The sequence below is a fragment of the Culex pipiens genome, chromosome 3, assembly GCF_016801865.2.
Source record: "Culex pipiens pallens isolate TS chromosome 3, TS_CPP_V2, whole genome shotgun sequence".
Classification (NCBI taxonomy): domain Eukaryota; kingdom Metazoa; phylum Arthropoda; class Insecta; order Diptera; family Culicidae; genus Culex; species Culex pipiens.
The window spans coordinates 23,282,075-23,300,521 of NC_068939.1; the positions used below are offsets into that span (position 1 = coordinate 23,282,075).

At 36.6% G+C, this 18,447-nt stretch overlaps 1 protein-coding gene across 1 annotated transcript in view; it reads right to left on the reverse strand.

Annotated features, from left to right (window-relative positions):
• Positions 1 to 5,899: 5,899 nt before the first annotated feature.
• The window catches only part of LOC120418908 (beta-1,3-galactosyltransferase 5), a 72,653-nt gene continuing 60,105 nt past the window's right edge, over positions 5,900 to 18,447 (reverse strand). Inside the window, exon 3 of the mRNA XM_039581435.2 lies at positions 5,900 to 7,339. Within this exon, the coding sequence (XP_039437369.1) occupies positions 6,060 to 7,211 (1,152 nt within the window). The 5' untranslated portion in view covers positions 7,212 to 7,339 and the 3' untranslated portion in view covers positions 5,900 to 6,059. The remainder of the gene's footprint in view (positions 7,340 to 18,447) is intronic.

Genomic DNA, 18,447 nt, shown 5'->3' on the forward strand with positions numbered 1-18,447 from the left:
AGCAGTAGTGCTATGGAATGGACTTAGCAGTATATTTTTACTGTTTGTACAATTTAGATAACGCGAGCAAATTTTAAAAATAGTAAATAGTAAAGACGCTTTACTCTTCATAAAATCGATAGTTTAATGAGTTAATACTAAAACTGCCAGTTGGAATAAATTATTACGATCAACGAATACAAACGAAAAGAAAACAGGACACCACGTAACCGATTGTAATGAAATTAAAACAATAACTTAAACGAACTAAACCGGCGGCGTGCCTTCCAATCAACGATTCATTATTGGTAGATGATATGACTAGACAGTGAAACATAATCGTTGCCTTCCGATCTTCGACGCTATGAGAAGGACTTAAATATATACTCAATCCCGTAAATTTTTACTTCTTACCGTCGGGGTGCCATCCGAGCATCGATGCTATGGAAAGGTCTTTCAAAACAAAATGAAATTTTAAGTAACATATTATTCATTAGTAAACCTCAAATAGTGCTGATACACAGAACTGTTTCTACCGATTTCATGAAACTCTTCGCGCACGATTTCGCGAAGCCTTCTTTCAATAAATTCAAGAAACTTCCACTACTTTCTCGCGAATCCTCGCGCGTCGATTCCTCCAACAATCTCCCCCACGAACACCACACAACTCACAGTTTAAAACATGGAAAAGTCGATTTTCGAGCAAATTACTCACATCAGAAAAAAAAACAAGATAAAAAGAGGCCTAAAGATCTTTTCACAAGCTATCATGGACATTTTCTCAAAGAAAGCGACTAAACTCCCCGTTGATGCTCCATACAATTTATATTTATATATTTTTTTCTCCCCACACTTGTTTGGTCGGTTGAAAACCGGTTTTGCGCGCGCTTCCCCTATCTTCAGTGTTGTGTTTTTTGTTTTGTATCACCTCAACGAGTTTTTGTTTTCTTGTTTGTTTGTTTAACTTATGTTTTTTTTTTCATTTACTTCTAAAGTCTCTTTTTTCAGTTTCACCTAGCCAGATTTATATATGTTTTTTTTTTCTTCTTTCTTTTTCAAATTCCATATCGCGCCTAAATTGTTTGCTTGTTTGCCTTACCTTATGTTATCCATTCCGAAGCTTCCATCCGTTTCACACAGAACACATGTTTTGTTTTATTCAATCAACCTACTTTATAGAATTATACAATATCACTCAGATTCGTCGGGTCGCATTACTTTCTTTAATGTTTGTTTTTTTTTTCTTCTGTGGTTTCTTTGCTTTCGTTTGTTTTTTTTTTTGTTTTTGTTTCTGTGTTTACATGTTTTTTTTTATGGTTTCAGTTTGTGCAGTTTTGTTTTTGCAAGTTTCTGTTTGGTTTTGGTGCGTTACATTTAGTGCGTTTCCACTGTTGTTTTGTTCTGGTTTTGTTTTCTTCTGGGATGGTGGTTAAAATGGTTTGCTTATTTTTCTGTAGAACTTATTTTTTCTCTGCTTTGAACGTGTTTCTAACTTGAATGAACGACTGCTCTTTGATCTATTTATTATGTTAAACATCACTCTTTCCACATGTTTCGATAAGATCGCTAAACTAACAATAAATATACAATTGTTTAATGTTTTTCCTTGTTTTGTTTTAACTCCTTTGCTCTAACTAGATTACACATCTGTTAATCGCGTGTTTTTTTCAACCTTTTCATACTTGCGTTTTTTTTTTCTCAAATAAATAAACATCTTTATATTTGTATCAATTCGCTTACCGCCTGTGCCCACTAAACTATGTTTTCCCCTATTTTTAAATAGAAAATTTTGATTGATTGATGTTTGTTATATATCTGAGAGCGATTTGTATGGTACGTTTGTCGTGTGGTTTGTTTCTGGTAATGTCTTCACTATAGTTTGGAATTTACATGAAAAAGAATCGAGAGGAAAAACTGTGAACTAGAGTTTGCGTCACTTTTTTTTTGTTGTGGTTATATTTCTTTAAATAGAGGATTCTCTTGACTGCGTAACTTGAACTCTAAATATTCCTCTACCAACGATGAAAGGTACCGATTGTTGTTACATTTTTTGTTTTTGTTTTTTTTTTGCTATACAAACTTGGGAATGACAACGATTTTTATTTTATTTTTTTGTTAAACTATTTCACAACCAAAACGATTCTCGAGCTTCTCGTTCCAGTTTCAAGTGACTCCTTCTGCTTTTCCTTTTTGTTTTTATTCAATCGTAGAAAAAATCGCGATTTATTTGGATTTTTTGTTCCTCTACAGACGGAAGTTTGCGTGGTAGATTTTCTACAAGAGTGTGTAACTTTATTTCGGATGACCACCAATTTTCAAACTATGACTTAGACTTTTTTTTACTGAATTCAATGTTGGAAAATCGAACCATCTGTCTAAACAAAGATAATTTTACCGAATATCGGTTGTACGATGAACAAAAATGAACTTCATTATCAAATTTCGGTAAGTTTTACCGAATATTTGGAAAATTTTACCGAAGTTAGGTGAGCTTTTATCGAATATTGTAATTTTGAGTTTACCGAAATATGCAGCATGAAACAGTTACGGTTAGGTTTACCGAATTCGGAAAAAAACTACCGATTTCAGTAAAACGTACTTAAATTCGGTTAAAAAATGCTAAATACCGAAATTCGGTAAAATTTTCTCCCGACTTAAATTTTCAACTACTGAATTCGGTCAAAAAATCTATGTGTTTAGTTTCTATTTGAGAGTCACTAACTTAAATGGGGGGAACAAACTGCTCTTTTTTCTCAACTAATATTGGCACATTGGCTAACTATAAGGTCTATGGCGTTCGTTTGTTAATGCTGTTTCTAATTACCGGATTAGCTAAACTTTTTTCTTGAAGAGACTAGTTAGAAATGTGCTTTAACTGGATTTCCACAAAATGATTCTTCTAACTAGTGTGTCACACTCTAAGCATACACGATTTTACAGATTATTTGCTAAGTCTTGCCATGCACAGTCTCGCGCCCAGTACCGAATAAGGGAACCAAGCTAGGATAGAGTTTTTAACGACAAATCATTTGAGCAAAAGAACGAACAAAGCGCCCCAATTGATGTGTCGACAGAGCATTTTTCTTTGCACTTAACATAATGGTTTCCGTTTTACTTTCGTTTCGCAACAAAACAAGAGGGTTTTTGTCTTCTATAATAATTTACATCAGTCGAGCATTTTTAAAAAGAAACAATTTAGTGCACAGACTAGCCATCAAGACTGCAAAAGTGTAAGCAAATTTTGACAGAATTGCGAGAGCACGACAGTGAGCAAGAGAGCAACTCTCCCAAATTCTCTTATTTTCTCTTGACAGCACACGAGATAAATGAGAGTTGCTCGCTTGCTCACTGTCTCGTTGCTCCGAAATTGCGAATCTCGCTTCTTTTACGCTTCAAACGCAAAACAAATTCTCAGTCTTGACCACCAGTCCGAGCGAGATTAATATCTAAGCCATTCTAAAATAATAAACGTTAAGCCTAATGAGTAAGGGTAAAACATCGATTTGGTGGTGGTGATTCGTGTGTATTTGAGCGCGTACGAGAATGTTTATGCAACAGAATGCGCCGTTCTAGTTAAACCAAAACACAAACCAAGCCAAGCTGATCTGAGCAATAAAATCCAAAAAGTGGCCCATCAGTTTGGTTATTTAGACGGGCTGAAATTTAAGTGGTGTTTACAATTCGTTCGATTTGAGCGTTGGAATTTATTGTTTGGGTTAAATTTGAAGAAAGCTGCTTTATGGATGTGTTGGCAAACAATTATGTTATCTCCTTTTGTAAAGAACGATATCGGTTTCTGTTGATGTTTTTGCAACTTTTTTTTTGAGGATATTTCAAGAACACATTTTTTCCTGGAAAACCTATTTTTCTTTTCAATTACCCCTGATTTTTTGCACATGTGTCAAAAATAATTCTGAAGTAGACTCTGAAATTGTATTCATGTCATAAATATCAATAAAATACGAACAATGTTTACTACAAAAACTTTCAACATCACTGTCGTGCTACCTGCAGTATTTTTGTTTGCTATCAATAGCCTTATTTCCATTCGACGCCGTTTAGTAGTTACTCAGTGCCAACTGTTGGTCAATTACCATTCAGATGACCCCCTGCAACATTGCACAGTGGGAAAAAAACTCAAGAGAATAAGGCCTTTGCTAATATTTTTCAAAGTTTAAATATCCCAAAAAGTCAACCTGAATTCAAAAATTCAAAAAATCTAAAATTCAAAAATTCAAAAATTTAGAAATTTAAAAATTTAAGAATTCTAAAATTCTAAAATTCTAAAATTCTAAAATTCTAAAATTCTAAAATTCTAAAATTCTAAAATTCTAAGATTCTAAAATTCTAAAATTCTAAAATTCTAAAATTCTAAAATTCTAAAATTCTAAAATTCTAAAATTCTAAAATTCTAAAATTCTGAAATTCTAAAATTCTAAAATTCTAAAATTCTAAAATTCTAAAATTCTAAAATTCTAAAATTCTAAAATTCTAAAATTCTAAAATTCTAAAATTCTAAAATTCTAAAATTCTAAAATTCTAAAATTCTAAAATTCTAAAATTCTAAAATTCTAAAATTCTAAAATTCTAAAATTCTAAAATTCTAAAATTCTAAAATTCTAAAATTCTAAAATTCTAAAATTATAAAATGCTGAAATTCTAAAATTTTAAAATGTTAAAATTTTAAAATTTTTAAATTCTAAAATTTTGTCATCAGTCAGTTCTAGGATTCTATATTTTAAAAATCCGAAATTTTAAAATTATTAAATTCATTCTGGATTTCCAGAACTCAAAATATTTGAAATCCTAAAATAAAAAAATTCTAAAAAATATATTTTAAAGTTTTCAAAAATAAATAATTTCAGAAATTCTGAAGTTCTAAAATTCTCAAGTTATAAAATTATAAATCCAAAAATTGTAAAAAAATGAATTCTTAAATGTCTAATCTCTTAGATTGAAACTCTAATATTTGAAATTTTATTTTTATTCTCAACCTTAATTTTAAGTTCTAGAACATTGAATTTCAAATTTAGAATTTTTTACTTCAGAGGTTCTATACAAAATTAAAAATGTCTTAAATTTTAAAATTCTCAGCTAAGAAATTTAAGAAGAAAAAAAAACATTTTTACGGTGTAGTCGCTACAGCGCACTGTTTACCATTTTTATTTATGTTTGACTATCAACCTGACAGTGGTACGACATGCTGAATACATTATTTCTACTTTTCTTGACTCCACAACATGCAACTAAAAATATGTGTTAGTAAAATTGCGCCTTTTATATAAAAAAACTGTCAAAATCCAAATAAATCAATTTAAAAAAATCTCTGAAGATTAAAATAAAAATCAATTTAACCTCCCCGCAAACTCACACTATCGATTGCGTGACACAGCTTTTTACCAAACATTAATCCTCTAGTTAAAGCGCCACCCTCCCGGACAAGTGAAAACAAACTAATCAGCCGATAAAGCAGACAGCGACGTCGACGACGACAAATTGTTATAAATTAGCCGGAAGGACAGACTGGACTGAACAGTGCAAACTGCAGCATGCAGAGGGAAGTTCAAGCTCACAGATTAACAGACGATTCAACTTTAACAAAATTGCATTTAAATTGATGTCCATGCAAAACGCTTGCAACGACCCAGCTGAGCAGCATGTGTCACGTGTGTAGATTGTGTCTACGAGATAGGGATCTACAACGTCGCATTACATCCGTCTCCCCGCCCTCATTGGACTGACCAGTGTGGACCAGAGCTATAGTAACCGAGAGACAGTAAACGTGTGGTGTAAATTGATTAGATCATGTCTTTGGATGGTTCCCACTCCCAGCGTAAAGCTGCCTGCACTTGTTCAAACAAATTGATGGGAGGTTGGTTTTGGGTGAATCATTTTCGAGCGATTTATTAAAATTCAATCGTTACGAAAATTCAAACCATTTAAGAAGAAGTTAAGTCCAAAAAATACAGCGAGTCGATATCGTTCCTTACAAAGCTAAAGAAGTAACCTACGTTTACAGCGGCACCACTTGAACACGTCGTCGCACACTCTCGCACTCACACTCTATAAGAGTCATTCTACTATCGGCCGCCGCCACCCGCAGCCGTGACCGCCCGCCACAGTTTGCGGATTTCGCCCTCGCGCAGGTCGGGCGTCGTGAAGAAGAACAGCTGATCGGTGGCGTTGGCGCGGCCCTCCACGATGGCGTCCTTCTGCGTTCGGTTGAGCAACATGGTGTCCGTCGGCGTAATGGTAACGTTGATCCGCTGGGCGATCGTCCCCGTGATGTGGACGTCGTCGATCCAGAAGTACGGCTGTCGCATCGCCTCGCGGTACAGCTGGTAGGCCACGTCCGGGCTGTACAGAATCGAGTAGCCCGGACAGTGGTTCGGGTAGTACTTGTTGCGGTACTCGGGGATGCTGACGAACCACTTGGAGCGATGCGTTCGCTTGACGGGGGCGTTCCAGATCTCCTGGCAGAACAGCAGGCGCCTCCGCGGTGTCTGCAGCCCGGACAGGACGTTGTACAGCGCGGGCGTGTTGACGAACACGTCGTCGTCCGCCTTCAGGATGTATTTGGCTTCGGGGCAGTGATATGTGAACCATTTGAGGGCCATCACGTGCTTGTACGTCATGTTCCGGTACGCGTCCAGAAAGCTGCCCTGCACGATGTCGTCGTACAGCCGGTTCTCCTTCTCGATCCGACGCTGCAGCACGCTGGAGTTGACCGCCCCCAGCAGGAAGACGAGCTTGGCTCGCGGATCGTACCGGCCCCAGGTATCACGAATGGTATTGCGCTTGTACCAATTGGTTGGTGCTGAATGTACTAACACTAGAACTAACGGTGATCGTCGATCATCACTCTTAAGGCTATCACCTAACTCGTCGGCGTCGTCCTCGCGCTTACTCCTACTCCTACTACTACTACTACTGCAATTGTTAAAGTTGATCGTAAATCTAAAATCTTTCAAATCTATCAAACTACTATAATCATCTTTTGGCAACGAATCTGCTGGATTGACTAATAACATCCCACCCGGCGGCGCCGAGAACCAACTCTGGTTCCCGGCGGCCAGCTCGGCCCACGTCGTGACCACCGCCACCGGTTCCGGGTACGGCCCGTTTACGCCGTTGCTGCTGACCACCACCGACTCCTGGACCGCCATGTGCCAGATCGTGAAGACCAGCGTGAGCCCGATGAGCGCCCCAAACAGGGGACGTCGCTCGAGCATGGTGGGGCAGGTTGTGCTGGTTGTTGCGCGGGGCGGCGGTCTTTCAGCGGTACTGTTGCGGCGGATGCTGGTCTTCTCGCATTGTGTAAGGGGGGTTGGGTAGGGGCTGGTGCTACCGTTGGTGAGATCTGTGGAAGATGGAGAGAAGGAAATTGTTAGTAGTGATTCGTTCGTCAAAAGTTTTGCTTTAAATTCACTCGAAGAATGAACTTTTTTGAGATTTCTCTTACAACTATCTTCAATACAAATGTCAGTGCGTGTGTAGGTATGTTGATCAAAAATATGCACATGGTTTTCTTGGCTTCGGTCCATTCGGTCCAGTTTCGCGTCCCATAGCATGGTATTGAAAATGGTTAAGTTTGATTTAGTTCTTCAAAAGTTATTCAAAACAAAAATTTTGGTTGATAACTCAACAGTTCCATCCTTGGTTCCGTCTCGGATGTCGTAAATAACACCTTGACGTTCGACCTCTTGCGGATATATTTTTTGCCAGCATTCAGGCGTAAACAAATGCAAAGAAGAAAATTTCATTTACTTTTGATTTTTGCCATCCTCACTGAGGAAAGGCTATAAAATCATTCGAAAAATTACCTTGCTAAAGACACCCCTTAGAATACAGAATCATTTTCTGAGCGAATGTCTGTGGGGATGTGTGCAGACATGATTTTCTTTCCATACGCATATCTTAAAACTGGCTGAATCGACTTTGGCCAGGATTTCCTTTTTTTATGACCGCTTTGGGGTCTAATAAGACCCTATTCGAGCAATTCCATGTCAAATAGGGAATCTGTTGTACCCGACCCTCTCCGATCTCAATGAAACTTTGTAGACATGTTATCCTAGGCATATATAAGCCATTTTTGTGTATATGGAGCCAGTTACACTCGGTAATGACATTTGAGAAGAACGTAAGTGTTTTAAATATTTTTGTATTTCGTAATTTAAATATTTCTGTATCTCGAAGCCGTTGCATCGTATCAAAAAGTGGTCAAAGACAAACTTGTAGAAAATTTGACGGGCTTTCCGAAAAAAATACACTGAAAGAAAAAAACACTCCACTTTTATGAGATTTTTTGATTTTTAAGTTTAAAAGTCAAATTTGAAGGTGAGCCCACGATTTTTTTTGTTCAAAATTTTTGTGAAAATAGCCTAAGATGTTACAAAAAGACTCACGAAAAATGCAGGATGGAGCAATTCACCTAAAAAATTACAAAAATCATTTACTGAAACTGTTTTTTTGAAAAGTGCTCTAAACGTCAAAATTTTCAAAAACCGAACTCGAGAGTCGATTTTCCAGACAATTTTACATTAAAGTCTCCATATTGACCATGGTCCTATGTCCAATCCTTGTGAAGTTACAGCGATTTTAAAAATAAAAATGTTGAAAAAATAGGTTTTTTGATGGTTTTGGCAATGTCTACATGACAGACTTGATTTTTCAGTCTCGAAAATATTTTTACCGGAAAGCTCGTCCAATTTCCCATAAGTTGTCTTTGACCACATTTCAATTGGATGTATGGGCTTACAGATATAAGCTAATTACATTGCTCATAACTGAAAACATAATATTTTTTCAGTGTAGTATAGTAACCTGGATAGTATATTAGCTTATATCTGTAAGCCCATACATCCATTTGAAATGTGGTCAAAGACAACTTATGGGAAATTGGACGAACTTTCCGGTAAAAATATTTTCGAGACTGAAAAATCAAGTCTGTCATATAGAAATTGCCAAAAACCATCAAAAAACCCGTTTTTCAACATTTTTATTTTTAAAGCCGCTGTAACTTCACAAGGGTTGGACTTAGGACCATGGTCAATATGGAGACTTTTATGTAAAATTGTCTGGAGAATTGACTCTCGAGTTCGGTTTTTGAAAATTTTGACGTTTAGAGCACTTTTCAAAAAAACTGTTTCAGTAAATGATTTTTGTAATTTTTTAGGTGAATTGCTTCATCCTGCATTTTTCGTGAGTCTTTTTGTAACATCTTAGGTTATTTTCACAAAAAAATTGAACGAAAAAAAATCGTGGGCTCACCATCAAATTTGACTTTTTTACTTAAAAATCAAAAAATCTCATAAAAGCGGGGTGTATTTTTCTTTCAGTGTATTTTTTTCGGAAAGCCCGTCAAATTTCCTACAAGTTTGTCTTTGACCACATTTTGATACGATGCAACGGCTTCGAGATACAGAAATATTTAAATTACGAAATACAAAAATATTTAAAACACTTACGTTCTTCTCAAATGTCATTACCGAGTGTAACTGGCTCCATATACACCAGGGGTGCTCAAAGTTTTTGGATGCCGGGCCAAATTTGAAGCTCAAATGAGCTTGCGGGCCATATGTACAAAATTTGTTTTTTTATATAATGAAAAAAAAAAACGATTTATAAATTTAAAAGACTAAAAAATACATTTATTCTTTAAATTGCCCTTTTTTAACATTTTCGTAATTGAAAAATAATAGCAAACGGAAAATGACAGTTTTCCTTCAGTTTTGTTGATATTATTATTGTTTTCGGTATTTGAAAAAAGGTATTTAGTTGTATGTACCTACTTGTGATTTCATTGAAATTTAAAGTTTTTTTTTCTATATTTTAAAAATAAGAACATCAAATTGGAACAATTTATGTTAAGGCATAATTTTATCTTTAAATTGACTGTAACAAATGAAAAGTTGTTGGATTTGTTTTAACAATAAGGCCGATGCAAACATTTAAAAAAAGATTTTGTTCGTCAACTTTGGCCATGGTCGAGGAGAGGCAAAAAAATAAAAGAAATACATAAAATTGATTGATGCCAGGATATTCAATATTTCAATGAAAAAAAAATAAAAAATGATAATAAAACACATTTCGATTTGCAACCATAATTTTTAAAATATGTAAGATTCGACGAAAAAAAAACATTTAACATTTTTTTGTTGTTCATGCAGAGTTCACTAAAATTCACAGCTTTTTTCAATAAACCCTAAGCATGGCCAAAATTATTAAAAAACGCAGAGGAATGTATTCAAAATGGATTTCAGCTGATTGCTCTTAAATAGCAAAAGCTTTGAACTATATTTGCAACCGCTTTATTCCTCCCCAAAATTTAGTCTGTCTGAATGAGATGGTAGTCAATCAGATTCATTATCCAACTGTCATGAGTTCGAATCCCGAGGTGGAATGTTTCTAAGTGCAAAGTGAGTTTGAGGCCCAGTTTATTGGTCATAATAACTTTTAAATTAATATGGAATGCTTATATTTTTGCTTTTATCACATTTTTATACCCTAGTCAAATTTGAAAGTTTCATAAACATTTCCAAAATGTTTGAGTATTTTGACAATATTTACTAGTTTCACTCACATTGAAACGTGTGAAAATGTTTAAATTTGAAAGATTTTTGAACAACATATTTGTATCGTAAAATAAGAACAAAAAAAGAATAAATTATTAGTTTTATATTAACAAAAACAAAAAAAAGATTAGCATTAAAATTTTTTAAATAAAGTTTCATTTTGAAAAAAAAAATCATTTTACAAATGGTCAACGGGCCATTTAACTTGATCATTCAAAATGAGTCCGCGGGCCACAAAATATCACCTCGCGGGCCACGTTTGGCCCGCGGGCCATACTTTGGTCACCCCTGATATACACAAAAATGGCTTATATATGCCTGGGATAACATGTCTACAAAGTTTCATTGAAATCGGAGAGGGTCAAGAAAAAAGTACCTAAAAAATTCCTGTTTGGGCTGGAATTGCTCATTCAAAATTATTAAGTTAATGAAGTACACTGAAACCCCGATGGTTTGACATTAACTGTTGTCAAACGAACGGGGTCACTTTTTAATTTACACCTCTTTTACACGGAATTTACACACTCTATCAAACGTTTGGTTTGATAATGTGCGTAAGCGCCGTGTAAAAAGTGACTGTTCGTCACTTTTTAGGTTGACTTTGACCAACCAACGGGGTACAAACTAAAAAAGTGTCAAACGAAAAAGTGACCAACCACCAGGAGTTGAGTGTATTATGAAAGTTATGATAAGAAAAAGTTTTTTTTAGATACAAAAAAGGGTAATTTTTTTTTTGCATAACCTCAAAAGGCCGGGTCTTTTTGTTTACGTGCAAGAGTCACGCCTGATGCAAAACGCCCGGTTGTCAATATTGCTTCAAATGAGAGTCTGCATGTTTTCTGTAAATGTCTGTATCAGGTATATTTTTTTATTCATAAATTTATTTTTATCAGGTCCTTTTCGATGCTTGAACCTGGTTTGGACCGAGTCGGCTCAATAAGCCGTAAGGCCGTAAACAATGCAGATCTGGATTAGGACAACTTAGGAGTTGAATTACTTTGTAAATGTGAGGAAGGCACCAACCACTTAATGGTGGATTAAGGGGTTACATACATGTAGAAAATTACAAAATTTCATATTACAGAAAATTTATTTAATCCACTTAAAAGATGATTTTCAATGACTCCTGAAAGTTTCATGATTTAACTGAGTTAGAGACGATTTAAGCTCAGAATTTTGCCATGCGCAAAGCCAACTGTCAAACTTTGTGAGCGTTTTTCTCTGAACACCAAGTTGATTTACGGGTGCCACGATATCTCGAGATGGGACGGACCAAATTGGCTGAAATTTTGGGTGAAGAATCCCAAGACATATCTCGTGTGCATGACGAAACCCGATTTTGGAATATTAAATTTTCAAAAATAACAAAAATCAAAAACTGGCGATTTTTAATACGAAAAACAGAAACATATTTTTATCTTTTTTTTAAATAAACTTTTTGAAAATCGGCCTTCGTTATGCACACGAGTCTTCACCAAAATTTTGAGCCGATTTGGTCAAAGCAGTGTGGAGATATCGTGGCACCCGTTTTTTGAAACTGCTAACTTCAAATAGCTATATCTCGGCAATGATACAACCAAATGTCATCAAATTTGTTTTGTTAATAGATGAAAATGTATATTTTAATGCCCTGAAAACAGATTTTGTTAAAAGTTTAAGTTTGTGCTCAAACCAACCTCTGACATTTTTGCCGATTTACATGTATGTAACCCCTTAAGGAACGTTTTTTTTAAATGAATAATACAGTCCATACTCGGTTATCCGAAGTCATCGGATTCACTTAGAATAATCGAATCACGAAAACAATGAGTTTCGTTGACTTGTTTTGGGTCGTTGAGCTAAAATACGACCTCAACAATATTCTTAAGGACGTATTACACTACAACAAATAAAACAAAACAGCCTGCAACAAGTTTGCGATTTAGGCAAACTGCGAGTATGTTTGTTTGCCACAGTCTAATAGCTTCTTTAATTGAATTGGAAATTTTTCAGCTAAGATGGCGGCCAAAATGGCGGTAATAAAATACTGAGAAAATACATGTTGGTCACTGAATTGGAATCTGGTTTTAAATATGAGAAAAAAATCGAAAATGTTTTTCTGTTCATAACAAAACCAGAAATGCAATTCGGATTAATTTTCTGATAATGTCTATGTAACTCCACGTCATTCGGAACAATCCTGTCGGATCTTTACAATAGGCATCCATTAGACGGCCCATGTAGTTACCGCTCAGTCCCACTTTACATTACTTCAGCTAGGGGGGTGGCGACTCGCAGTAGGGTTCCTTTGCTTCTCCAAGGAGCCCTTCCATGGTCGTCTGGCTGAGACCCCGGCGTTCAACCCAACGGGCGGCACATTTTTATTTACCCATTATTCTTCATTCAATAACGAGTTTGAGATATTTTTTCGAAAAGGGATTTTTCTATTCAACTATGAACAAGTCTCTACAATGCAACTGCAATCGCAAGCCGGAACACGTCCTTCCGTGGTCACGGAAATAGAACGCGCCCGGCTGGCCAAGAAACTTCACGTTGCATGCAGAAGTAACTCTTGCAGTGTCCTCGTCCTAGCTTGGAAATTTCCGTCCCCCCTGCGCGCTATTACTCATAAATATAATGCACTTTTGCGGCTGCTTTCTTTCTCATCACAACGGCAGCCGTTCGTCGCCGTCGTGCTAACTTGTCGTACGTTGATTTTGGGCTGAATTGAGTTAAAAAAGCCATTTTGTGCAGCACACAATGCCTCACCTTTTGACCTTCACAGATCTTCAAAATTCGATTTCAATCCTGAGATATTTGATAAAAACCGAAAAAAATCCGTGCATTGTTGTCGCTCTTCATATTGAAGAAGTTTTAAATTTGTCGTGCTATCTTGACACAGCCTGAAAATTTATATAAGTGCGACAGTTGGCCAAAGGGATTTCAGGTCAGAACGCGTTTGACACAGGTACGAGCTACCGTAAACATTTTCAATTACAACTCGGGACTTCGGCAACCAAATACCAAACAAAACGTGTTTGTTATTGTTTACATTGCGTGCTCTCGGTTTTGTTTATTCAAGGTCAAACATTAAAACGCGTTTATCTCGCAACGTCAAAAAGCGACAAACGACAAGATAGCACGACAGCGTCGAGTTGTGGAAGATGCAAAAATAGAGTGACAAGTAAACTTTGTAACATCCAGTCTAAATAGAGGCCAATAAATTGCATTATATGATTTCTATTGAAAAACTTCAAATAATTCAACTTGAAAAATTTAATGATTTTAAACCAAAAAAAATTCAAAAATCACAAAAGTGACAAAAGTCAGCAACGGAAACCGAACACAACTGAAAGTCCTTGCGCTCAAGCCAACAAGCCTTCTTCTGCTCTTCTGGGCGACCCCAGAGCAACTTTCCATCCCCTTTCGAGATCTAATTCTACGAACCGTCAGATAAGAATAACGCACGGTCGGCATCCCTCGCTGGGGTAACTTTGCGTGATTAAGGCCGCTGAGAAAAGTAAATTTGCGTGCTTCCACTTGAAAGGTCGTGCATTTCCTGGTTTCCTGGAGTTGACTTTGCAGGTTAGGAGCGAAATATGGGAGGAAATTTGGAGTGGTGATTAGTTTAGTGAGAATGGAACCAGAAAACTAAAGTCCTTTAAAGTCCTTTATTTTGAAGCTTTGAAAAAGTTAAGACCTGGAACAGGCAAAGAAGATTGACAAAATGTTTGCAGAAAAAAACGACACCAATCGATCAGTGTCCCCCAAGAAATTTGCTGTTCGAATTCCTTCACGATACTACACCCACAGGAAAGACTTGCTTCAGAAGTTGTCATCCTGGCCGTGCTCCATAGAATGATAGCGTTTCTGTCAAAACATGCATCAAACAAACTCTTTTATTTTGCTCGTGTGTGGATTTGACAACGTCCTAAAGTCTTCACAGATACCAAAGTCCGTGGTTTGCCTCTCCCATTTCATCAAGCGTTTTGTAGCGCAGTGGTAATGTGTTTGGTTAGAAACTAAAAGGTTGATGGTTCAAAACTCGATTGCCAAAAACATAACCTTTTTAATAGAACTTTTATTTCTTACACAAAGCCTTTTTTCAACTGAAAAGCAAGAGCTTGATATTCAAGTTATCACAAAATGCAAAGGATGGGATGATTGCGGTTAGAGGGTGACGGTTCTTGAGATTTTTTTTATCTCCCGGGAATTGAGAGATGAATTTTTCAATATCCTGGAAATTCTCAGGACCCGGAAATTTCCGAGAATAGCCAACATAATTGATTAGTTGACTTAAATTTAGGTACGTTTTTAGCCAATAATAACCTCTCGAAAAATCAACTTTTTAATATTTTTGTTGGAATTGCTCGAAAAGTACTATCTAAGAACAATTCTACTTTAAAAGATTTTCGATGTTTTTTTTTTGTTATTTAGGGCAAACGGGCAAATATTTTTCAAAGTTTATGTCGCCTTCCTCCTTCAAAACTGGTCCGAAAAATTAGGGGGAAAAACATTTTTTTTTCAAGAAACATTAAAATTTCAATGGAAATGCAAGTCTAATCAACTGAGAACAATCTAAAATAATCTGCATTAATAATCATATTAAGCATGTTTGGGCTCGTTTAAAAAAATGAACTTTTATGAAATTACAGTGTACAGCACCGCAAAACTGGACATGTGTATAATACATTTTAAAACACCTTTTTCATTCAATTGTTGAAACCGTGGACTAAAATTCCAGTTTTTTTTCCTTTTTTTTTGCCTTTTTTATTTAAAAGTAATTTCTGTAACTTAACAAAAGATTTAAAAATAAACAATTGATTAGGGTCCCGGGAAAATTTAAATTTTTGACCATAAAAAAGCACAAAACCTAAACTTGTGAGGAAAGTCATAATCCCCGTGTCACAAAAAAAAGCATAAATACAGTTCACATGAAGAATCTGCTATAATTTCATGGATATTAGTTGCATAATATTCCAAAGTTCAACATGTATTTACTTCTCAAGTTTTACACTTCTGTTTTTGAGATTAAAGTAATTTTTTTTTCTGCGTTCAAAACAACTGTTCAAACTTCTGCTATACGGGAAATATACCCATTTTAAGCCTAATAAGCGGTAGTGTTTGAATGATGCTCGATACTCTGGAGTGTTCCTTGAAATTTACTAAACCAAGTGCACCAACGAGTAGAGCAACTTTTTGTCAACATTTCTGTTTATTTTCATTTTTCCTAAAAGTTATTTTATTCCTTTTACAAGCATTTAAAAAAAATATTTTCCAAATGTATTCTAATCCGTCGAAAATGCATTGGGCCACGCCCTTTTTCCTATTTTCAGCTTAGTTCTTTTTTCTTCCAGCGCTCTTTTGGGTCTGCTTCGTGCTGCCAAAATTGATGAAATTTTAAGCGAACACTCACGCTGCGCTGGTGGTGGTGTTGGTGGCCACCCTTTGTTCTTTATTTGCCTTCGCTTCTCGCTCGGTTTTCTTGAGCCTTCGATGGAACGGGTCGTCAAACGTCAAAAGACTTGGCGCGTTTGTTTTTCGATGGCGCTTGCTAATTATTTACATGATTTGGGATTATTTTTCAAGTGAGTGACTAACTAATGTTCAAAAGAACATGTTGCCGATAGATGGAAGCAATTTCATATCTTAAGCGCTTTGAAAACGTTAGCGCAAGTGAAAAGACATTGATGGCGACTTTCGTTAAGCAGTTAAGCTCTGATCTTGCGTGTGGATGTGTGTGCCACCAAAATGATGCCTCGCAAAAAAGAAATTATGATCAAAAGTGCATTAAATTTGATCTTTTTGGCCAGTAAATGGCATAAATTTGCGTGCTTACTAGAGGCGGTGCTGTTGCTGGTAAGTTTATAGCCTAAATAGTATTATTGGAGCTTTAATCGAGCATCAAACTCTTCATATGGCGAAGATAGGTGTTTGATTAGAATGGGTATATTTCACCTATTTCTTGAAAGAACCAAATCTAAATAAAATTAACATATTTACGCGAAATGCCTTATCACGCCTAGCACGCAATCACCGCGCGCAACTCATGTGAATAGAAACCGCTCAGAGCTGAACAAATATTGAAAAAAAAATCTTGCATTCATAATTAGCACTGTTAATCAAGTGCTTACGCATAAATCAGAACGGCACGCATTTGCGCGTGATAGCTCTTTTTATCGTTTTTAACGACTATATGTTCACGCCATGGGTGTTGTGCGTCTAACTTCTCATCAACGAGAGAAGTCTCTCGTTTGAGATTGGTTTAACCCTTAACAAAAACATTTTTAAGCATTTAGTTATCTCTGTTAAGAAGGTTCAAAACATCGGGTTATGAATCCACTCAACCCCCGGTGATTGGTCACTTTTTCGTTTGACACTTTTTTAGTTTGTAACCCGTTGGTTGGCCAAAGTCAAACTAAAAAGTGACGAACTGTCACTTTTTACACGGCGCTCACGAACACTATCAAAACAAACATTTGGTAGTCTGTGTGAACTTTGTGTGGGGTGTCAAACTAAAAAGTGAACCCGTTCGTTTGACAACAGTTGGTGTCAAACCATCGGGGTTTGAGTGTAGTTTCAGACTTTATAAAAATTATAGTTTTATTCAGCAATTTTTCAAGATTTCTTTTCAAATCCAAGGTTTCGCAAAATAGTCCGCTTACGTCAATCGCCACCACAGTGACAATCCCCAACAAACAGGTGAAGAAGAAAACCCGCCAACGGCAGACACCTTGGCGCACCGGTGTCCTGAACCCTATCCCGCCCGAAGACCATCACACCGTCGTCATGAATATTCAAGCTCTATACTATAACCCTCCAACAACAATACCCGCCTTACCGCGTACTTTCTATGGGCAAACTTTTCCCCACTTTTCTCGTCGATTAAAAACATGAAAAATTGATAGCACCTCGCGCGTTCGGCCTTACCTTTTTTTTCTCGAGTGGTTGGGTCGGGTTGGCGCTGAGTCATGTAACCGCCTCTTCAAGGTGGTGGCGGGGTTCAAGTGGACCATCCCTTCCCGCGCAAACCGACTTGGACAATTGTGCCAAGTGATAATCGAAGAACATTGTGGGCGAAAAGTCGGTAGAGAAGACGGGAATTCTTTCGACAAGATGGCCGAAATATCATCCAGACGGGATGATCTCATCATCCATTTGCAGTAGTGCTGCAAATGAATGTCAGAAGCGTTCTCATCATTTTATTGCAGTGTATTTTGGTTTGGGTGTAGAACTATAAAAAAAAGAAGTTCAATTGAACCGGTGACGGTTGACTATGATCAGAAATCTTTGAATAATATTTCTAACAGACTCAAATCGCTTCTCTGGTTGAGGTTCCCTACAAAAACAGAGTTCTACTGCAGCTGTTGTCTACGAACTTTAACGTGGCTTTATGCAAAATTTCCCACCCGGAGGCCTCTTCCCGATTGAATTGCATCGATTAAGGAAGGAAACCCCCCTCCCAACCCCATCTAGCTTCTTTTTTAGTTCAATGCATTTGCCGTATACTCGATTATTAATGCTGTCTGAGTCCTGTTTCCGCTCTCTTGACTGACTGACTGACTGCCTGGTGGTGCATTGTGTCCGATGACGGAAGAACACGCCAAGAAGCCATACTTGATGCATGCAGAATATTCACATTGCTGCATTCAAATTATGCTCAAAATTATCGCATGGCTTGACAGGAGGGGAATTAGTTAACACTGATTGATTTTGCCTTTTTCGTTTGTACCAGATTTGAAAAAAATGAACTGAAAACAAACCTACAACTTAAAAATTTTGCGTGATAGTTTTGAAAACTTATTAAGAAACAATATCCTCAAAAAATCGTTCAAAATTTGCATACACGCTGCGGCATCTATCTAGTGTCATATGTACCTAAGACTTTCTACAGAGAGGACGACGTCAACGAGCA